Source organism: Scyliorhinus torazame, chromosome 14 (assembly GCF_047496885.1).
Source record: "Scyliorhinus torazame isolate Kashiwa2021f chromosome 14, sScyTor2.1, whole genome shotgun sequence".
Lineage (NCBI taxonomy): Eukaryota > Metazoa > Chordata > Chondrichthyes > Carcharhiniformes > Scyliorhinidae > Scyliorhinus > Scyliorhinus torazame.
Genome location: NC_092720.1, coordinates 200,489,006 through 200,512,602, shown reverse-complemented (window position 1 = coordinate 200,512,602; position 23,597 = coordinate 200,489,006). Strand labels below are relative to the sequence as shown.

Here is a 23,597-nt window from a genome sequence, read left to right as displayed (position 1 = left end):
ATCCGGGCTCGATGTACTCCCAGTGACTCCCAGTGGGGGCCAATGGAAAGGGATATTGTCCAGAATGTTCAACAAGAGGCTGATTCACTGTCTCCCATTGAGTGCTGCCACCCCAGTCGAATATCCTTTAATGAGCATCACTGTCTCAGTAACATGTCTTGTGAGATGATCACTAACTGTGGGTGAGGCAATCGCAGAATCAGCTTCACGATTTGTTCAAACTAACAGAAGATTAACAAGCGGATGGAGCTGGAGGTGAACAGGAATTTAAAGATGTTATTGTGCAGTCGATGTCCCAGTTCTAGATGTGTAAATGTGATCTAGTGACTGACAGAGCCTGTCCCTTCATCACTCTCCAGTAAATGGAAGCTCTGCTAGGTAGGGTGTGTCTGTGTGTGTGAGTATGTCTCTGTGGGTGTCTGTCTGTCTATCTGAGTGTGTGTGTGTCTCTCTGAGAGTGTGTGTATATGTGTGTGCCTGTCTGTATGTGTGTCTGTCTGTGTGTGTCTATGTGTGTCTGGGTCTGTGTGTGTGTTTGCGTGTGTGTCTGTGTGTGTCTGTCAAGGTCTCTGACTGGGACTGAAGACCCCCCTCAGGACAGTTTCCAGCACAAACACTTTGATTCAGTCAGAGGCAACAACAAATTACATTTAGGGGCTCAGGGATGAGGGAGGGGCTCCAGACACAATAATGGGGTCAGTTTGATTTAATTCCAAAGTTCCTGACACTGAGATGTGTCACTGATCACGTGAAGTGAAATCCAGGAAGTGCAGCCCTGAACAGGAATTGAAAGCGAAAGAGCTGGAACAGGGAAGGAGAGAGAGACTCTGAGCACTGGGATGGCGTCTCCAGATCTCACACAGGAACTAACCTGTCCCATCTGTCTGGAGATATTCACCCAGCCGGTGTCTCTGGAATGTGGACATCATTTCTGCAGCTCCTGCATCTCTCAGAGTTGGCAGAAGGTCCCGGGCGATGTTTCCTGCCCCCAGTGTCGACAGGTCTTCACCCAGAGGAACGTCAGGCCTGCTCTGACCCTGATTAACATCGTGGAGAAGTTCAGAGAGCAGAAGGTGAAGGTGACACAGCCACAGGAGGAGTTTTACTGTCAGGAACACGAGGAGAAGCTGAAACTCTTCTGTGAAGATGAACACAAAGCGATCTGTGTGGTGTGTGGGATGTCCAGAGCTCATAAGACGCACAGTGTGATCCCAATAAAGGAGGCAGCCCAGATATACAAGGTACTGGATCACTGTTACTGACACAGGTAGATGGGGAAGAGGGATAGGGTGTAAGTAATAGAGAGAGAGAGTGTTTGTCGAATGTGGGAAGGGGAAGAGAGGGCAGGAGAGAAAGGGGTAGGGAAGGGGAGAGGAATGTAAAGAGAGGGTTTGAACGAGGAAAGGATTGATTGAGGAGGGGAATTAACCTGGAGGAGGATAATTGCAATAAACAGAATTAACCCACAGCTTCTACTTTGTTTATTGAGTGTCAATCCTGAGAATATCTCCTTCTCTACCTCACTAGTCTCACTCGATTTAAAACAGCAAACTCCTCCAGAATGTGACAATGATTGTTTCCTTTGACAAACCCCTTTGTGTCCTTTCTGTCTCAGAACAAGTTAGAAACATCATTGGAAACTCTGCAGAAGCAAATGGACCTCAGTCTCCACAGTAAAAGAGAACGCGAGGATGGGATTTTACACATGAAGGTAGGAGAGTGTCCTTTAGGCTTTGTGTAAACTTCCCTGTGTTTGATATTGAGAGTGAGTGAGCTTCTCACACAGTCAGAGAGAGAGTTTTACTGAATAAAATGCTGCTGCTCCAAAGTACACTGTGGGCTGCTCCCCAAACTGCAAGATAAGGGAGCGTCTGCAAATTGCAGATTATTATGACAGTGTGAAAATGTCTTATTTTCTCTCTCAAACCAATCCCATCAATTGATTCAATAAATCTTGTCTGTAACTCACTTCCGTGTATCCATTATTCTATATATAAACCAGCTGAACCTCTCGATTAGATTCCAGTCTGTAACTCACTCCCAGGTTTCCATTATTCTATATATAAACCATCTGAACCCCTCGATTAGATTCCAGTCTGTAACTCACTCCCAGGAATCCATTATTCTATATATAAACCATCTGAACCCCTCGATTAGATTCCAGTCTGTAACTCACTCCCAGGTATCCATTATTCTATATATAAACCATCTGAACCCCTTGATTAGATTCCAGTCTGTAACTCACTCCCAGGTATCCATTATTCTATATATAAACCATCTGCATTCCACGATTAGATTCCACTCGGTGACTCAGTCCTTGATGTCTATTATTTAATGATAAACTATTGGAATCACTGAAACATGTTTGTAACTCACTCCCACACAGCCAAAGTTCCATCAAACTGTTCAGCAGGCAGTGAGCTGTTATTATTTGTTATCCTTGCTGGATATCAATTTTTATCCCAGGGTCACTGGGATTATAAACGTTTTTTATTCCGTTCTGTATTCAATCTGTTCCAGGCTGAAGTTGACAGACTGAGAAATGAAATCAACAGTGAATTTGAAAAGATGCACAAGTTCCTGTTTGAGAAGGAGGAGCTGCTGAAAGCAGAGTTGGAGACAAAAAGCAATAAAATAATAGAGGAAATGGAGCAGAATTTAACCAAAACCATGGATGAATTGTCTTCTCTTGAAGGAGCAATAAGAGATCTAAAATCGAGGCTGGGGGTACAAGAGGCCCCAGAGTTCCTCAAGGTACAAAATCTCTTTGTCTTGTCCAGTGAAACATTCCAGAGACTGAGGGCGGGCACTCTGACCTTTAACCGCTGGGATTTGGCAAGGCCTCAGTCTGATTGGTTGGGTGATTGTTTCTTTCTGCTGTCAGTAAGGCTCCAATGGGAAATGAGGTGAGAGAATCTCAGTGTGATTCCTATACTCAGTGTAACCACGGCACTGATTGATGATTGGACTCAGAGAGAGCTGGGCTGGGAACTGGAGACGTTTACACTGCTGCAGATGGAGTTCTACTGAGGACGGGGTTAAGATGCGTTGTTAAAGTGGAGTCGGTAGATCTTTATTGAGTTGTGGGTTTGCTGTTCCTGATCCTGCGAACGCTGGATTCAAATGAAGTCTCAGCCAACAATAGTGTTGGGATTAATATCGGGGGTGGACAAGAGACACAAATTAGAGGATGTCTCGGAGGGTTGTGGAGCTGGAGGAGATTACAGAGATAGGGAGGAGTGAGGCCATGGAGGAATTTGAAAACAAGGATGAGAATTTTCAACATCAATACGTTGTTGAACCGGGAGCCAATGTAGTTCACCGACCACAGGGGTGATGGGGGCTACGGTTAGAGAGATAAGAGTGGGAACTGGTGCGGGCAGAACACCCAGCTGGACAACAGTGGAGAGGCAGTGGAGGAGGATGGTGTGATCGACCGTGTCAAAGGCTGCAGACTGATCGAGAATAATGAGGAGGTGAGAGGGGTGAAGATGTAGATTTAAAGGAGAGACAATCCCGCTAACATGGGGACCAGCAGGGGAGTTTGGGAGATCAGTAGTTTTTGGGAAGAGGATGGAGGGGACAGGAGGTGGGTCTGATGACCAGGATGAGCTCAGAGAGGGAATGAAAGGAAAAAGTAAAAGTTATTTTCCAACTGAAATCTTGGTCTCTCAATTCTGTCCCTCTTCATAATTTCTACTCGGGATTTACATCAACAAGAACTCTTTAATCTGAGTCGATCATATCTATTCTGTTTCTTTCCCCTCAGGATATTCAGGACCTGTTGATGAGGTAAGCAGGTTTAAAGAAACAGTTTTGTGATGCGATCACTCCTGTCTCTCTAACACACACTGATTTCCAGACCTGTTTTCACAGGAGTCAGATGGAGTTTCACAAGCCTGGAACTGTCTCCACTCAGTTACCTGTGGATATCGCTGGTGAACCAGTCAAATACATCAAAGTGTGGAGGGAAATGAGAGCAGCGATTTCTCCAGGTATCATTCTCTGTATATTACCGTCTCCCTGCTGTTATCCACGTGATTAATGAGGTTTGACACACTGATGAAATGATCATAAGATCAGAAGGAATAAGAACAGGAGCAGTCCAGCCCAGTGAACCTGCTCTGATTTTTGATAAGATCATGTCTGATCGAATTGTGGCCTTTACTCCACTTTCCTGCCTGTCCCAGATGACCCTTAACCTCCTTTTTGATCAACAATCTATCGAACTCGGTCATGAATCAATGGCCCAGCCTCTGCTGGTCTCTGTGGTAGAGAATTCCAAAGACTAATAACCCTCTCCGAGAAGGAATTCCTTCTCATCTCTGTCTTGAGTAGAGGCCCCTTCATTTGATGCTGTGTCACCAACACCTCGCTTACCCCAGAGATCAAACATCCTCCCAGTATCTACCCTGACGAAGGAACTCCCTCAATATTCTGCATGTTTCAATAAGATAACCTCTTATTCTTCTAAACTCCAATGAGTACAGACCAACCTGCTCAACCTTTTCCTCATAAAACAATCCCTTCACCAGGAATCAGCCCAGTGAATCTTCTCTGAACTGTGTCCAATGAGAGTCTCTCCCTCCTGATGTAAGGGGATCAGATCTGAGCACAGTACTCAAGCTGCAGTCTCACCAATCCCCTGTACAGTTGCAGCACATCTTCCCTACTCTACACTCCATCCCTTTTCCAATAAAGGCCAACATTCCATTTGTTTTCCCCATTCCTTGCTGTACCTGGATACTAACTTTTAGTGATTCATGGTCAAGGTCCCCCAGATCCCTCTGTACTGCAGCATTCTGCCGTCTCTTTCTATTGAAATAATTTGCTGCTTTTCTATTCCTGCCAATGTTGACAACCTCCCATTTTCTCACTTTATACTCCATCTGCTAAATCTTTGTCCTCGCACTTAACCGGTCTATATCCCTCCACAGAACCTTTGTATCCTCCTCACAACTTCCCGACCAAACTTTGTGTCATCAGACAATTTAGCTCCAGTATATTCGGTTTCTTCATCCAATCAGGAATATTGATCATAAATAGTTGTATCCCCATCATTGATCAGTAATCTCGGGAATTTGCAAAGATTACAACCAATGCATCCACTTTCTCTCCAGCCCCTCCTTTAAAATCCTGGGATGCAGGACATCAGGTCCAGGGGACAAGTTGCCTTAAATCCCATTAGTTTTCCAGATACTTTTTCTCTGGTGATCATGATTGTTTTATGTTTATCCCTCCCTTTTCCCTTCTGGCTTTTCCCCAACACTGGATGACCCCAAGTGTTATTCTCTGTATATTGTTGGGTATTTTTCTTTCCCCAGGTTATAAGAAAACATTTAATTAACGATATTCTGTCATTTCTAAGGGACATTGCCAGATCTCCGCACAGAGCGCCGATTGGTCCCCACATGCCCCGTTGTCAAGACGGATACACTTCCCCTCACTCCATATACCAATCACCATGACTACATTATGTCTCCTTCTGTGACCAATAACAACGGGGTGGGATTCTCCAAAATGGAGGCAGAGAGTCCACGCCGTTGCAAATGCCGTCGCGTGAACAGGCCGCTCCCACGTCGAATTCTGGCCCCTACAGGGGGCCAGCACGGCGCTGGAGTGGTTTGCGACACTCCAGCCGCAGATCCCGGCATGAACTGGGCGCCACTGGATCCGCGCATGTGCAGTTGCGCCAGCGCCAATGATGATATGCGCAGTGGCGCAGGTGCCTCGCGGAGCGCTCCGGACCCTCACCAACATGGCACCGGGGTTCTGGGGCCGGTCGCGCAAGGAAGTAGGCCCGGTGGGGGGAGAGGCCGGCCCGTCGATCGGTGAGACCCGATCGTGGGCCAGACCCCACGGAGCCCCCACCCCCCCTCAACAGGCCGTCCCCCCAAGTCTTTGCGACAAGTACCCGCTGGCAGCGACCAGATGTGGACGGCGCTGGTGGGACTAGGCCTCTTACGCGGGGCCGCTCTGCCCACCCAGCCGGAGAATCGGCGCTCGCCATTTGCAGCGATTCTCTGAGCGGCCCGGCGCGATTCGCGCGGCGCTTGTTTCGGGGGGTGGGAGAATCACGTGCGGGGGTCGGGGCGGCGTGGTGCGATTCTCCCCATCCGGCCGGGGGTGGGGGTGAGAATCCCGCCCAGGAACTCCCAACCTAGGCAGACTTCACCTTCTGTCTCTTCCTCAGAACTTTGTCTTGTAATAAATGGAATTCGGATCAGAGAAGTGTGAGGTTAATGTATTGGGAGGGGGAAGATCTGGCAAGTGAATTGACAATAAACAAGAAGATAGTGAGAGTTGTGGAGGAACAGAGGGAGCTTTGAATTTATGTCCACAGATTCAGGACAGGTGGATAAAGTTGTGACGATAATACACCGGCTATTTTCCTCTACTGACCGAGGAATAGAAAATAGGAGCAGAGAGGTAATGTAGGAACTTTATTAAACACTAGTTAGTCTACAACTAGAGTACTTTGTATCTTTCTGGTCAATATGCTGGAGAAGTTACCGAGGAGATTAATGAGGGTGTTGGATGGATCAAAGAACTTGAGTTCTGAGTTATGATTGGATGGATTGGGGTTGTTTTCATTGGATGAGAGGAGGCTGAGGCAAGATTTAATTGACGTGTATAAAATGAGGAGTGTCCAGATAGAGTGGAGAGGAAGCCTCGATTTCCATTGGCTCGGGGTCCATGATTAGGGAGAGCAGATACAGGGTAAGCAGGAGGAGGTTTAAAGGTGTTAGGTTGATAGAGGCGGAAACCCTCATAACCATTATAAAGTAATCAGATCTGTACTGGAAGTGCAGTAACCGACAGGGTTAAGGAGCAGGAACTGGAAAACGGGATTGGGCTGGAAAATCCTTTTTCCGCCGAATCTCACAGGTTGATGTGGAATTGCCTCTTTCTGTGAATCCCAGAATGTTTCCAAAACAGGAGGTGATTGTCATAATATACACATCAGTATATGCTGGTGCAGAGACACACACTGACTGACACACTGCAAGACCAATCAACACACACAACACAGCAGCCAATCACCAGTTAGGGCACGGTCACTATAAAGACAGAGGGCACTAGTTTTCCCGCTCATTCGGGATGCAGCCTCTGAGACAGACAGAGCCCGCAGTCAGTAACACAAACATCCACCATGTGCTAGCAGTATAGGCTGGTCAGGTTAGGCATAGGTCTTCAGTCAATCTAACATAGTGTCCACCCACAGTGCAAGTATGTTTAACAGCTCTTAGTTAAATAAAATAAAGTTGTACTATTACAAGTGTTGGTAGCCTGTCGATGTTACTGCTAAGGTATTCGTAGTCTCCACAGATCCAGAGTACCCAACACATCAGTGAGTTCTGGTTCATTGAGTTCCTGCGAGCTCACTGGAAGATCAACTCACCCAGAACCATTCCTTCACCTTTTCATAGAATTTCATACAATTTACAGTGCAGAAGGAGGCCATTCAGCCCATCGAGTCTGCACCGGCCCTTGGAAAGAACACCCTATTTAGGCCCACGCCTCCACCCTATCCCCGAAACCCAATAACCTCACCTAACCTTTTGGATACTAAGGGATACTAAGCAGGACCACCTAACCTGCACATCTTTTGTGGGAGGAAACTGGAGCACCCGGAGGAAACCCATGTAAACGTGGGGAGAAAGTGCAAACGCTACACAGCCAGTCACCCAAGGCCGGAATTGAACCCGGGACCCTGGAGCTGTGAGGCAGCAGTGCTAACCACTGTGCCGCCCTGTAGCTCTGCAGATTTTTCCTCTTCAGTTACTGATTCAATTCCGTTTGAAAGCTGTGATTGAATCTGATTCCACCACAGTTCATTACTGATTGTAAACAGTCGCTGTGTGAAAAGCTTTTTTCTCACGATAATGTGGCCACTTTTGTCAACAGTTTAAATTCTGGTTCTCGTCTCCCAGTGGAATCACCTCAGCTTCACTAATCTGTGTCCGTAACTGGAGTTCCTCCTCCCAGGAATCACTGTGGTGAATGTTTCCTGCACGCTCTCTAATACCCTCACATCCTCCCTCAAGTGCGTGGGTTTCCTCCGGGTGCTCCGGTTTCCTCCCACAAGTCCCGAAAGACATGCTGTTAGGTAATTTGGACATTCTGAATTCTCCCTGTTAGGTAATTTGGACATTCTGAATTCTCCCTGTTAGGTAATTTGGACATTCTGAATTCTCCCTCTGTGTACCTGAACAGGCGCCGGAATGTGGCGACTGGGGGGATTTTCACAGTAACTTCATTGCAGTGTTAATGTAAGCCTACTTGTGACAATAAAGATTATTATTATTAGAATTAACCAGTGTTTAATACAGATATAACGTAACCTCTCTGCTTTGTCTCTCTATTCTGCGTTAATAAAGCCTAAGATGCTGCATTCTTATTAACCACTCTCTCAACTTGTCCTGTCACCCGCTAATTGTGAACTGATGTTCTGTACATCAAGGTTTAGGTCATTAATTTACACCAGGAAGAGTCAGTGTGTGAACACTGACCCCTGTGAACACTAATGTATATCTATGTCCAGTCTGAACAACCAACAACTGTCATTCACCCCATTCCATATCCATGTTGCTACTGTCCTCGTTATTCTCTACATTTTCTAGGTTTCTGTCTGTTAGGGTCCCTGTTGCCATAGAGACCAGGGAACAGCAAAGAGGTTAAAGAACAAAAGCGTGTATTGGGATAACTGAAGTAACTTCTCCGTCATTTAGATGTGAATTTTCCACTGGGATCACTCCTTCCGACTGTGAATGGAATTCCCAGTGGGAATGTAGCTGGTTGTCTGTGTTACCCCATCACTGAGTCAGACAGCTGTAGATTTCTGTCCCATTCCAGAATCTGGAGCAGAAAGTGCAGACTGGCAATCCCAGCGCAGTACTGAGGAAGTGCTGCAGTGTTGGAGGAGCCTCTTTCAGGTGAGACTTTACCCCTTCTCAGCTGGAGGTCAATGATCCAGGAGTTTGAAGAGGAGGAAGAGAACTCACCCACTGGTCCTGACTGAGATCTCAGAGAGGGTTGTAGGGCTGGAGGATGAGAGCTCACCCCCTTGTCCTGACTGAGATCTCGGAGGGGGTTGGAGGGCTGGAGGAGGTGTCAGAGATAGGGTGTGGACAGTAAGAATTTCAAGTTTGAGGCATTGCTGGGTTCAAAGCTGATGAGGATCAGTGAGCACTGGGGGGGCTGAAATTATCAACAGGGGACAACCAGTGTCAGATTCCAGTAGATTGAGTTCAGGGCGATGACCGACTTCCTACAACTTGTCTTAACCGAGGTCTTGTACTGGAGAGAGATCTTTATTCCCAGTGAATTGATGCTGATCTGAGCCGAGTGAATGGAGCTGAGGGAATGGGGAGACGTTTCTTCAGATCTCCTGGGCTGGATTCTCCGTTCCTGCATCTTAAATGCTGACACCACGATCCACGGTCTTTGACGACGGAAACATCGGTTGCGCACACGCACCGATTCCGTTACCGGTGAGGGGCTAGCACCGGCATTGCGTGAAACATCCGTGGAACACGCGGAAAATGGTGGGAGAATCGGCGGGTCCGCGCTGGACACGCGCAGGGCTGACAAGCTGCAGCTGTGCGTACGCCTACACCCCCCACACGCACACGCACCGATCGCACAGAAACGATGACACCGGTTGTCCTGGACCATGAGCCCGTCCACCCCGACACCACAGCCCCTTTCATGTCCCCCCCCAGCCCTGACAGAAGCCCCCCTCCCCCCAGCCCTGGCAGAAGCCCCCCCCGGCCAACGGCCCGGCTCTCGGCGCAGTATGGTGGCGCTGGACACTGTCCGCATGCCCACTCTCTCTCCGCAGCCGCCACGCCAGGCTCGCGAACGCTGAGACCACGCGTGGCCGCATCGTCGGGAACTCGGCCCATCGGAGGCAGAACATCGCAGGTGGGCCCGATAATTATATTCAAACTGGGTGGCGAATGCGCAGGCGCAGGTCTCGGTGACGCTGATTTGGAGGGGGCGGAGCACCGTGACCCACGGCAAACCGGCGCGTGCCGTGGTTTCGGCATCGGGGAAACGGAGATTCCGGCCCCCTGTCTCTCAGCTTCCACAGTTCCTGGGCTGAGGAAAGTGGTGATGTCCCCTCACCGTCTGTACACGTCTCGGCATTCACTCCTGTTTTTCTCACAGTAACAGCTTCCCAATTATGTTCTCTTCCAGTTCCAGCATCTCTCACCCTGGACCCAGAGACGGCACACAACAAACTCATCATTTCCCAGGATCTGACTAGTGTGAGGCACGGAAATGAGGAGCAAGATCTCCCTGATCATCCGGGAAGATTTAATGAATACTATTATGTTTCGAGCTCCCAGAGTTTCACATCAGGGAGACACTACTGGGAGGTGGGTCTTGGACACAAACCTCTCTGGATTGTGGGTGTCTGCAGAGAGTCTGTCAACAGGAAAGGAAAGATCATTCCTTCACCTGAGAATGGATTCTGGGTCATTGCCCGGTCTCCTAACTGCAAATCATTGAAAATCCCAGATGTCATCTCCCAGCGGAAAGTGAAACCCCGGAAGTTGGGAATTTACCTGGATTACGAGGGAGGACAGGTGTCATTTTACGATGCTGAGGACATGTCTCACCTGTACACCTTCACTGACACATTCACCGAGAAACTCTACCCCATCTTTAATCCTTGTAATCATAAGTCTGGTGCTAACTCTGAGCCACTGACCCTGCTCACTGGGTAACACAGTGGGACACGTTTTGGGAGGTCGGAGTTTTAGTGAGAAGCCTGATTCACTGTCTGAACAGCTCATGTTGTCCTGATTCTCTGCTGTGTGCTGTCAGGGGGTGAGTGTGTTTCCTGTATTGTTTATTCTGTAAATTTAACTCAGATTCTCCACCCATCCCACTGTCCCTCTCTGAATATAATGGGACCCATAAACACTGGGCTGGTGTAGAATGAAGCATAATCTCCTGAATTGTGGTAACTGTGCCCAGCTCTCGAACAATTCATTGTGAATCTTTATTTTGTTTCCTCCCTTGAATAAATATTTTATTTGAAGACGGGACTGACACCTGGGGCGAAATTCTCCGTTATCGGCGGAAACTCCGCCGATCGGCGCAAAAAACGGCGCAAATCCCACTTGCGTCACGTCATAAAAATGGGCCGATAGTCTGCGGCCCGAAATGGGCTAGCAGCGACGTAACGGGATCCGCGCTTGCGCAGTGGTTCACGCCGTGCAGCGTCATACGCGCTGCACGGCGTGACGGCTCATAAGGCCGCGCAGCTCCCCCCCACCCGACCGGAACAGCCGACCGCAACACCCGACTTGATGGCTGGCCGTCGCTCAGCCCCGAGGTTCGAGTCACGCGATGTGGAGGCGCTCCTGGATGCGGTGGAGCAGAGGAGGGACGCCCTGTATCCCGGGCACGGCCGCAGAGTTGCCCCACGCCACAGCCGGCGTCTGTGGAGGGAGGTGGCAGAGGCCGTCACCGCTGTGGCCCTGACACCACGAACAGGCACCCAGTGCCACAAGAAGGTGAACGACCTCGTCAGAGCAGGCAGGGTGAGCGTCCCCCATATCCCCATATCCCCTCTCCCCCAAATCCCCCCTCCCCCATATCCCCCCTCCCCATATCCCCCCCTCCCCCATATCCCCCATATCCCCCCCCCATATCCCCCATATCCCCCCCCCATATCCCCCCTCCCCCATATCCCCCCCTCCCACATATCCCCCCTCCCCCATATCCCCCATATCCCCCCTCCCCCATATCCCCCCTCCCCCATATCCCCCATATCCCCCCTCCCCCATATCCCCCCTCCCCCATATCCCCCCTCCCCCATATCCCCCATATACCCCCTCCCCATATCCCCTCTCCCCCAAATCCCCCCTCCCCCATATCCCCCCTCCCCCATATCCCCCCCTCCCCCATATCCCCCATATCCCCCCTCCCCCATATCCCCCCCTCCCCCATATCCCCCCTCCCCCATATCCCCCCTCCCCCATATCCCCCATATCCCCCCTCCCCCATATCCCCCCCCCATATCCCCCATATCCCCCATATTCCCCCCTCCCCCATATCCCCCCTCCCCCATATCCCCCCTCCCCCATATCCCCCATATCCCCCCTCCCCCATATCCCCCCCCATATCCCCCATATCCCCCCTCCCCCATATCCCCCATATTCCCCCGTCCCCCATATCCCCCATATCCCCCTCCCCCATATCCCCCCTCCCCCATATCCCCCCTCCCCCATATCCCCCATATCCCCCCCCCATATCCCCCATATCACCTATCCCCCATATTCCCCCCTCCCCCATATCCCCCATATCCCCCCTCCCCCATATCCCCCCCTCCCCCATATCCCCCCTCCCCATATCCCCCATATCCCCCCTCCCCCATATTCCCCATATCCCCCCTCCCCCATATTCCCCCCTCCCCCATATCCCCCCTCCCCATATCCCCCCTCCCCCATATCCCCCCTCCCCCATATCCCCCATATCCCCAAGTGAATCCAGCCCTAACCTTAACCTCTGCAATGCACGCGCAACCGATGGCGTGCATTCATATACCTGCCTAACACTGTTGCCTTTTACCCCTGCCACCACCCCCCCCCCCCAGGAGAAGCGCGCACACAACAATAGGGAGCATGTGAGGACTGGAGGAGGGCCCGCTGATGAGAGGCCACTGACCGTACACGAGGAAAGGGCCCTGGAACTGGCTGGCGGACCTGAGGACCGGGAGGCTGCTGATGCAGAGGTCGGGGCCCCACGAGCAAGTGAGCCACCAACAGCCCGTCCCCATATCCCCCCTCCCCTATATCCCCCTCTCCCGTATCACCTGATCACTGCCTGATGTCTAACCATGCATGCTTCATTGTGTATCGCAGGACCAAACGTCCAGGCACCCATCCCCGCAGATGCAGACCGCCCGCAGGATGCCCCTCCGAGACCACGGGAGACGGAGAGACCCGCACCCTCCAGCATGCGACGCCCGCAGGATGCCCCTCCGAGACCACGGGAGACGGAGAGACCCGAACCCTCCAGCATGCGACACCCGCAGGATGCCCCTCGGAGACCACGGGAGACGGAGAGACCCGAACCCTCCAGCATGCGACGCCCGCAGGATGCCCCTCGGAGACCACGGGAGACGGAGAGACCCGAACCCTCCAGCATGCGACGCCCGCAGGATGCCCCTCGGAGACCACGGGAGACGGAGAGACCTGGAGCAACAGGGAGACGACACCCCCGTCACGTGCGGGAGCGACCACCCAGCGATGAGGGGGGCAGCCACAGGCCCCCGTCACATCCGAGCCAGGACACCACTACCCAGGACACCACTATCCAGGACACCCCTACCCGGGACACCACTACCCAGGACACCCCTACCCGGGACAGCACTACCCGGGACAGCACTACCCAGGACACCCCTACCCGGGAAGACGAAATACCGGACAGTGACTCAGAGTGGATGGGTGGAGACGAACCCCCACCCCAAAGTGCCATGGACTCAGAGTGGGATGAAGAGCACGACACAACGCCACTGCTGTCACCAACACCCTCCACCATCGCAGAAACACTCACCACGGTTGGGCACTTTAGTGATGAGGCGTCTGGTACACTCACTGGTGCGCACAACACAGCCGTCCCGGTACAGCAGGTGGAGGTAGGAGCAGCAGAGGGACCGGGCGGTCGGAGGGCAGCCCAGGCCAAGCGAACATCTGCCGCCCAGATGGATCCCGGGTTCCTGCAGTTACCACACCCACACATTGATCCGATGCAACCACCGACACGGAGACGAGCGAATAGGGTGACGGGTGGCTTGCGGCGGCTGCGGTCGCAGGTGGAGGAGTCCACCCGCGTCCAGGAGCTGGGAGTGGTCCCGGTCATGCGTGCCACCCAGGCTGACACCGCACGGGTGGCGTCCGCGGTGGAGGCAATGGGTGCGACGGTGTCAGACATGGGGAACGGTTTGCGAGGCCTGGGGCCTTCCGTGCAGGCGGCGTCTGTGGCCCAGGAAATGGCTGCCCTCTCACAGGAGGCCATGAGCCAGTGCCAGCGCCAGATGGCAGAGGCGCTCAACGCCATAGCCCAGTCTCAGCAGGCCATGGCCCAGTCTCAGCAGGCCATAGCCCAGTCTCTGCAGGCCATGGCCCAGTCTCTGCAGGCCATGGCCCAGTCTCAGCAGGCCATCGCTGAGGGCATCGGCGCCAGTGGCCATGTGCGAGCTGGCGTCGCACTGTCGCAGACAGGGTTCGACAACCCCCTGGGCTCCATGGCTGCAAACCTGCAGACCCCTGTCGATACCAGCACGGGCCTCCAGGACTGGCAGCGCCAGATGTCGGGGGCGCGTCGGATGGCCAGTCCATTCGCATCCCCCACCCATGTAGAGGCCTGGGGGCCATCGGGCACCCCGAGGGAGGAGGAGGTGGTGTGGTCCGTCCCGGCTCCCTCTGTAGGGGAGGTCCCGGTACACCGCGACACCTCGGACTCCCCCCCTTCCGTCCCAGGTGCATCGGGTGGGCAACGGGCAGGACAGGCTGGCAGCTTGCCATCCCAGTCGCCCGGGCCGCAGCCTGGCCCATCTAGGCCAGGACGCCCCAGGAAACGGCCGCCAAAGGGATCCAGTGTCAGAGGGCAGGAATCACAGGAGTCCACCTCCAGTTCTGCTGTACCGTCTGGGGAACCACGTAGACGTAGTCAAAGGGCCCGTAAGGCCAAACAATTAGACACTGAGTAAGTTGGCACGGGTGCAGGGCACAGATGAGTTTTAGGCGCTAGGGCACGTGCATGAACTCCTTTGGTTATTAAAGTCAATGTTACACCTACCGAAGCTGCCTTTGTGCTCTGTCCAAAGTGTGCGGGGGTGTCATGTACGTTGAGCGCAAGTGTGTGTGTGAGGGGTGGTCTTACCTCAGCCCCAGGTGAGTCTGCCCCCTTCCCCCTGGGCCGCCATCAACATCCCCCGGGCAGAGGACGGGACCGTGCGCTGCAGTGTCACAGCCGCATGCAGGGATGGTCCGGGTGGATGGTGGTACTGTGGCCATGGGTCAGACATAGTCCAACGATGTAGAGCCAGGAGCTCATCGGAGGCGGGCTGTCATCATTCTCCATGGCCTGCGATAGACACGCGTCCACCCGCAACTGGGTGAGCCCGGCCCGTTGTGCCGCCGGTGGATCGGCAATTGGGAGTGGGGGGGTGGTGTGCATGCGGGTGGGGTGTGTGGGGTTGGGGAGGGGGGTGATGGTGCTGGGTGGATGGATGGGTGGGGGGTGTGGGTGGTCGGCTGTTGTCATGGTGTGCGGTCTGTGGCCATACTACCCGATTCCCACGCCCATCTAGTCAGTGAAGCGGGCGTCTATCAGTCTGTCCCGTGCCCGCTGGGCCAGCCGGTAACGGTGGACAGCCACCCGTCTGTGTCTACCCCGTCTGCCCTGACCATTGCCCCCATCCCCCTCATCTGGGGAGGACTGGGCCTCTTCCTGCTGCTCCTCCACTCCGCCCTCCTCTGCCTGCGGCACATCGCCCCTCTGCTGGGCTATGTTGTGCAGGACGCAGCACACCACAATGATGCGGCCGACCCTATCTGACCGATACTGGAGGGCGCCCCCAGAGAGGTCCAGGCACCTGTGACGCATCTTCAGCACGCCAAAGCACCTCTCGATCACTCCCCTTGTCGCTACATGGGCATCATTGTAGCGGTTCTCCGCCTCATTGCGTGGCCTCCGTATAGGCGTCATCAGCCACGATCGCAATGGGTAGCCCCTGTCGCCCAGCAACCAGCCCCTCAGCCGGGGATGGCGTCCCTCGTACATGCCGGGGATGGATGACCGCGACAACACGAATGAGTCGTGTACACTGCCTGGGTAACGGGCGCAGACGTGCAGGATCATCATGCGGTGGTCGCAGACCACCTGTACGTTCATCGAATAGGTCCCCTTCCTATTAGTGAACACGGCCCTGTTATCTGCAGGTGGCCGCACGGCGACGTGCATCCCATCGATCGCGCCCTGGACCATGGGGAACCCGGCAATGGCAGAGAAGCCCACGGCCCGGGCATCTTGGCTGGCCCGGTCCACGGGGAAGCGGATGTAGCGGTGCGCCATGGCATAAAGGGCATCTGTCACTGCCCGGATGCACCGATGCACCGATGTCTGCGATATGCCGGACAGGTCCCCACTCGGTGCCTGGAATGACCCCGTTGCATAAAAGTTCAGGGCCACCGTAACCTTGACGGACACGGGGAGAGGGTGTCCCCCGCCAGTGCCACGCGGTGACAGGTGTGCCAGCAGGTGGCAGATGTGTGCCACGGTTTCCCGGCTCATCCGGAGTCTCCTCCTGCATTCCCGGTCCGTGAGGTCCTGGTATGACTGCCGGGGCCGGTACACACGGGGCGCCCTCGGGTGCCTCCGTTGCCGTGGGGCCACGACGTCCTCCTCCCCCTCCTCGTCCTGTCGGTCAGGTGTCCCTCCAGCCTGGGCGGCTGCCGCCTGCCCCTCTGCGGCAGCCTGCGCCGCCTCTCTGGCACGCTCCTCCTCCTCCTCCTCCTCCTCCTCCTCCTCCTCATCCAGGGCAACATAGACATGAGCGGCTGCCACCACGGCGGCCAACATCGCTGGATGATCTGAAAACATGACGACCTGGTGGGGGGGAGGGGAACGACGACATGTCATCATTGCCCATATCCCCTCCTCCCCCCAGCCAGGTGGCATGGACCGCATGGGTCCAACTGTTGAAGGCTGGCACCTGGCCAGGTGGACCAACTCATTTGCCCTCCCATCACCCACTCCGGCACGGACCCCCCCCCCCCCCAACCTCCACCCCGGCACGGACCCCCTCCACAACCCCCAACCTCCACCCCGGCACGGACCCCCTCCCCAACCCCCAACCTCCACCCCAGCACGGACCCCCCCCAACCTCCACCCCGGCACGGAACCCCTCCCCAACCCCCAACCTCCACCCCAGCACGGACCCCCCCCCCCAACCTCCACCCCGGCACAGACCCCCTCCACAACCCCCAACCTCCACCCCGGCACGGACCCCCTCCCCAACCTCCACCCCGGCACGGACCCCCTCCCCAACCTCCACCCCGGCACGGACCCCCCCCCCAACCTCCACCCCGGCACGGACCCCCTCCCCAACCCCCAACCTCCACCCCGGCACGGAACCCCTCCCCAACCCCCAACCTCCACCCCAGCACGGACCCCCCCCCCCAACCTCCACCCCGGCACGGACCCCCTCCACAACCCCCAACCTCCACCCCGGCACGGACCCCCCCCCAACCTCCACCCCGGCACGGACCCCCTCCCCAACCCCCAACCTCCACCCCGGCACGGACCCCCTCCCGGCACTCCCCCGGAGCCCAGCCTACTCTAACCACCCCACCCCCCCCCCCCCCCCCCCCCCCCCCGCCGCACACACACACAAGCCGAGACACACCTCTCCTCAGGCAATCAGTCTGCGGCCACGCCATTTCCTGCCCAGAGCCAACCCCCCAGGCCGTCACTCACCTCCTCGCTGGTCGGCGTGAGCCTGGAGCACCGGGTCACGCCGATGAAAAGGAGGTTTGATTGACGTCGACGTGAACGGTCATCACGTCGACGGGACTTCGGCCCATCCGGAAGGGAGAATATCGGCAGGCCGAAAATCGGCTGCCTTGCGCAGACCCGTGACATTCTCCGCGGCAGCGGCGCCATTAACGCCCCGCCGACTTTTCTCCCTTCGGAGACTTCGGCGGGGGCGGGGGCGGGATTCACGGCGGCCAACGGCCATTCTCCGACCCGGCGGGGGGTCGGAGAATGACGCCCCTGGTGTGATGATTACTGATCCAGTGAATGAGCAGAAAGAATGTTTTCTCTCCTGTCTGGGATGTGGATGTCGCTGGCTGAGCCCTCGTTGCCCATCCCTAATTGCCCTTGAGAAGATGGTGTAGGTACACCCACAGTGCTGTTAGGGAGGGAGTTCCAGGATTCTGACCCAGTGACAGTGAAGGAACGGCCGATATGTTTCCCAGTCGGGATGGTGAGTGACTGGAAGGGAACCTCCAGGTGGTGGTATCAGGAATGAGAATATCAGAATAGGTTCCGGAGTAGGACATGTGACCATTCAGTAAGATCCTGTCTGATCATCAACATCGACTCCACTTTCCCATCCTATCCCTTCATTCTCTTTGCACTCAGGAATATTTCGATCTCTGTGTGGAATATACTCACTGACATCTCGCCGAGAGAGAGAATTCCAAAGATTCACAACTCTCTCTGAGAGAAGGAATTTCTCCTCATCTCAGTCTTAAATGGATGACCCCTTATCCTGATTCTGTGACCCCTCGTTCTAGACCAGTCTCAGCATCTACCCTGTCACGATCTCTGAGAATTATATATGTTTCAATAAGATCACCTCTTATTCTTCTAAACCTCAAAGAATATAGATCGATCCAACTCAATCCTTCCTCATATCAGAAAACCCTTTCATCCCAAGTATCAACTCCGAGAACCTTCATTGCTCCCTCTAAGGTAAGTACATGTTTCCTCAGGTACGGAGACTAAAACTGTCCACAGTCCTCCAGCTGTGACCACACTCAATCCCTGTTACATTGCAGCAAGACTTATAGTCTTATACTTCAGCCCCGTTGTAATAAAGGCTAAGACACCATTTACCTGCCTATTAGTTCACTGTATCTGCTTGTTAACTTTCTCTGTTTCAGCTAATTTAGGGGGGGTTGCCATTTAGGGTAGGTAGGGATAGGTTTAGGTATCTGGGGGTCCAGGTGACAGGGGAGTGGGCGACACTGCATAAGTGGAACTTAACAAAGTTGGTGGAGTAGATAAAGGAGGACTTTAGGAGGTGGGATACACAGCACCTGATGCTGGCGGGAAGGGTCCAAGTGGTTAAGATGAATGTCTTGCCAAGGTTTTTATTTGTATTTCAGATGCTCCCGATTATTATTCCGAAGGCCTTCTTCCGGAGTTTGGTCAACGTAATTTCGGAGTTTATTTGGGCGGGGAAGGTGCCAAGGGTGAAGTGGGCTGTGATACAGAGGCAGGGAGAGAAAGGGGACTTGGCGTTACCGCACCTGCTGTACTATTATTGGGTGGTGAATGTGGAGAAAGTGAGGTGAGAGTGGGAGGGAGAGAGGCCGGAATGGGTTAGGGTGGAGGAGGAGTCCTGTCGGGGGCCCAGCTTCAGGGCCATGGTAACGGTGGCACTACCGTTGTCACCGAGGAGATATATGGAGAGCCCGGTTGTACAGTCCACGGTTAGGGTGTGGAACCAGCTGAGGAGACAGTTTCGGATGGAGGAGATGTCGGTGCTAACATTGTTGTGTGTGAACCACGGATTCAAACCGGGGGAGACGGATGGCATGTACAGGAGGTGGAGAGAGGTGGGGTTGATGAGGCCAGGGATTTATATTTGGAGGAGAGGTTTGCCAGTCTGGAAGAGCTGCGGGAGATGGGAGAGCTCCCGAGGGGAGTGATTTTAGGTATCTACAAGTGAGTGACTTTGCACGGATGGTGTGTAAAGGGATCCCCAGGCTGCCGAAGTATGTCCCATTGGAACGGCTGCTGCTTCCGGACATGGAGGAGGAGGGTAGGATTGGGGACATATACGGGTGGCTGGGGGAGCAGGGGGAATACACATGGTGAGCATTCAGGAGAAATGGGAGGAGGAGTTGGGGGAGAGATACGGTGGAGAGTGAGGCGTAGGGTGGGGTGAATTTGACCTCTTGTGCGAGACTGAGTTTGATACAGTTAAAGGTGGGATGGAATACAGTGAGTTACAGACTGGAATCCAATCGAGGGGTAGAGATGGTTTATATATAGAATAATGGATACCTGGGAGTGAGTTGCAGACTGGAATCTAATCGAGGGGTTCAGATGGTTTATATATAGAATAATGGATACCTGGGAGTGAGTTGCAGACTGGAATCTAATCGAGGGGTACAGATGGTTTATATATAGAATAATGGATACCCGGGAGTGAGTTAGAGACTGGAATCTAATCGAGGGGTTCAGATGGTTTATATATAGAATAATGGATACCTGGGAGTGAGTTGCAGACTGGAATCTAATCGAGGGGTTCAGATGGTTTATATATAGAATAATGGATACCCGGGAGTGAGTTAGAGACTGGAATCTAATTGAGGGGTTCAGATGGTTTATATATAGAATAATGGATACCTGGGAGTGAGTTGCAGACTGGAATCTAATCGAGGGGTTCAGATGGTTTATATATAGAATAATGGATACCTGGGAGTGAGTTGCAGACTGGAATCTAATCGAGGGGTTCAGATGGTTTATATATAGAATAATGGATACCTGGGAGTGAGTTGCAGACTGGAATCTAATCGAGGGGTTCAGATGGTTTATATATAGAATAATGGATACCTGGGAGTGAGTTGCAGACTGGAATCTAATCGAGGGGTACAGATGGTTTATATATAGAATAATGGATACCCGGGAGTGAGTTAGAGACTGGAATCTAATCGAGGGGTTCAGATGGTTTATATATAGAATAATGGATACCTGGGAGTGAGTTGCAGACTGGAATCTAATCGAGGGGTTCAGATGGTTTATATATAGAATAATGGATACCTGGGAGTGAGTTGCAGACTGGAATCTAATCGAGGGGTTCAGATGGTTTATATATAGAATAATGGATACCTGGGAGTGAGTTGCAGACTGGAATCTAATCGAGGGGTTCAGATGGTTTATATATAGAATAATGGATACCTGGGAGTGAGTTGCAGACTGGAATCTAATCGAGGGGTACAGATGGTTTATATATAGAATAATGGATACCCGGGAGTGAGTTACAGACTGGAATCTAATCGAGGGATTCAGAGGGTTTATGTATAAAATAATGGATACCTGGGGGTGAGTTACAGACTGGAATCTAATCGAGGGGTTCAGATGGTTTACATGTAGAATAATGGATACCTGGGGGTGAGTTACAGACTGGAATCTAATCGAGGGGTTCAGATGGTTTATATACAGAATAATGGATACCTGGGGGTGAGTTACTGACTGGAATCTAATCGAGGGGTTCAGATGGTTTATATATAGAATAATGGATACCTGGGAGTGAGTTGCAGACTGGAATCTAATCGAGGGGTTCAGATGGTTTATATATAGAATAATGGATACCCGGGAGTGAGTTACAGACTGGAATCTAATCGAGGGATTCAGAGGGTTTATGTATAAAATAATGGATACCTGGGGGTGAGTTACAGACTGGAATCTAATCGAGGGGTTCAGATGGTTTACATGTAGAATAATGGATACCTGGGGGTGAGTTACAGACTGGAATCTAATCGAGGGGTTCAGACGGTTTATATACAGAATAATGGATACCTGGGGGTGAGTTACTGACTGGAATTTAATCGAGGGGTTCAGATGGTTTATATACAGAATAATGGATACCTGGGAGTGAGTTACAGACTGGAATCTAATCGAGGGGTTCACATGGTTTATAGATAGAACAATGGATACCTGGGGGTGAGTTACAGACTGGAATCTAATCGAGGGGTTCAGGTGGTGTATATATAGAATAATAAATACCCGGGAGTGAGTTACAGACTGGAATTTAATCGAGGGGTCTCCAACTGAAAGGCAGCTGACAGTGCAAGTGGTCATTCACAGTACTGCCAGCAGATGGCGGCGCTGCTCCATGTAAAGCCCTTCCAGCCAACAGGGGGAAAGTGTGGGTGAGGATGAGAGAGATCAAGGGGGGATTTCAGGAAGCGCTTCTTCACACAAAGGTTATAAAACCAAGGTGAGTAAATGTGGTTCAGATACAGATCAGCTATGAGCTGACTGAATGGTGGAACAGGCTGGAGGGGCTCAATTCCCAACATGTTCTGTAGAATTATCCACTTTGACATGAGGATCTCAGGATATCTTTAAAAGATGAGAGACTGATAAATATTGGGAGACAGAAGGATTTTTGTATCCATGAAGTAGGAAAAGTTTTTTTAATGTATTTTATTCCAAATAAATTAAATAATACAAAAACATCAGCAACCTGGGGAACATCCTCCCCAGCACACAATGTTACAATCTGTACAAATGTTTCCATTTTACACATTCCCCCCCGCGCGACGGACAATTCCTCAAACGTGGCCACCGACGATCCCCACCGTGTGGGGATCAGAATCCCCTCAGATATGGGAGTCACTGGGAAATCCAATCGGGAATTCAGGAGAAACATCTTTACCCAGAGAGTGATTAGAATGAGGAGGTCACTGCCGTTCACTGAGAACAGGGCAGGGGACGCGGTTCAAATAGAGGGAGTGTGTCCTTGCCCACCAGTTCAGGGCTGGACTCACTCTGACTGGGTTTGGGGATGGAGACGAGGCCCTTGTTTCAGGTGAAGCAATATTTTAAATCCAGGCTCGATGTACTCACAGTGACTCCCAGTGGGATTCAATGGAAAGGGATATTGTCCAGAGTGTTCAACAAGAGGCTGATTCACTTTCTCCCATTGAGTGCTGCCACCCCAGTCGAATATCCTTTAATGAGCATCACTGTCTCAGTAAAATGTCTTGTGAGATGATCACTAACTGCGGGTGAAGCAATAGCAGAATCAGCTTCACGATTTGTTCAAACTAACAGAAGATTAACAAGCGGATGGAGTTGGAGGTGAACAGGAATTTAAAGATGTTATTGTGCAGTCTATGTCCCAGTTCCAGATGTGTAAATGTGATCTAGTGACTGACGGAGCCTGTCCCTTCATCACCCTCCAGTAAATGGAAGCTCTGCCTAGGTAGGGTGTGTCTGTGTGTGTGAGTGTGTCTCTGTGGGTGTCTGTCTGTCTATCTGAGTGTGTGTGTCTCTCTGAGAGTGTGTGTATATGTGTGTGCCTATCTGTGTGTGTCTATGTGTGTCTGGGTCTGTGTGTGTATTTGCGTGTGTGTCTGTGTGAGGGTGTGTGTCAGGGTCTCTGACTGGGACTGAAGACCCCCCTCAGGACAGTTTCCAGCACAAACACTTTGATTCAGTCAGAGGCAACAACAAATTACATTTATATAGCGCCTTCAATGCAGTGAAACATCCAAAGGGACTCGACAGCAGCGTGAATCAGACAACAACATTGAGACTGAATCTGTTGTTCGAGACGCTTCTCCCCACAGGCAGAGAATGTGCAGCATCTGAGAAATGAGCAGCTCCAACACAGCGTTGTTCCTCTTCACTCCAGTTACACAAACTCGGCACCAACTTTCCATCTTCCTGTCCAGAAGCTGATCGGAGAGGTTCAGGCAGGATTGAGGGGGGAAAGATGGGCCCGGATTTGGGAGAGAGAAAGAGACTCTTCATGAATCTGGAGAACAAGGGGGAGGTTGGAGATGGGGGTGGACATTTTCAAAAAGATGTTTTTTGTAAGAATGAGGGTCAGATGGGGACAGGTTGGAGAGAGAATAAGGAGGGGCTCAGGGATGAGGGAGGGGCTCCAGACACAATAAAGGGGTCAGTTTGATTTAATTCCAAAGTTCCTGACACTGAGTGTGTCACTGATCAGTTGAAGTGAAATCCAGGAAGTGCAGCCCTGAACAGGAATTGAAAGTGAAAGAGCTGGAACAGGGAAGGAGAGAGAGTCTCTGAGCACTGGG

The 23,597-nt window shown here is 52.5% G+C and overlaps 1 protein-coding gene across 1 annotated transcript; it reads left to right on the top strand.

The window, feature by feature from the left end:
* The first annotated feature begins 839 nt into the window (after positions 1 to 839).
* Positions 840 to 11,053, top strand: LOC140389127 (zinc-binding protein A33-like). Its single transcript, XM_072473283.1, has 6 exons — positions 840 to 1,241; positions 1,616 to 1,711; positions 2,521 to 2,754; positions 3,770 to 3,792; positions 3,877 to 3,995; positions 10,204 to 11,053. Exons 1-6 carry the CDS (start codon positions 840 to 842, stop codon positions 10,734 to 10,736), a joined length of 1,407 nt encoding a protein of 468 aa, XP_072329384.1. The 3' UTR covers positions 10,737 to 11,053.
* The last annotated feature ends 12,544 nt before the right edge of the window (positions 11,054 to 23,597 follow it).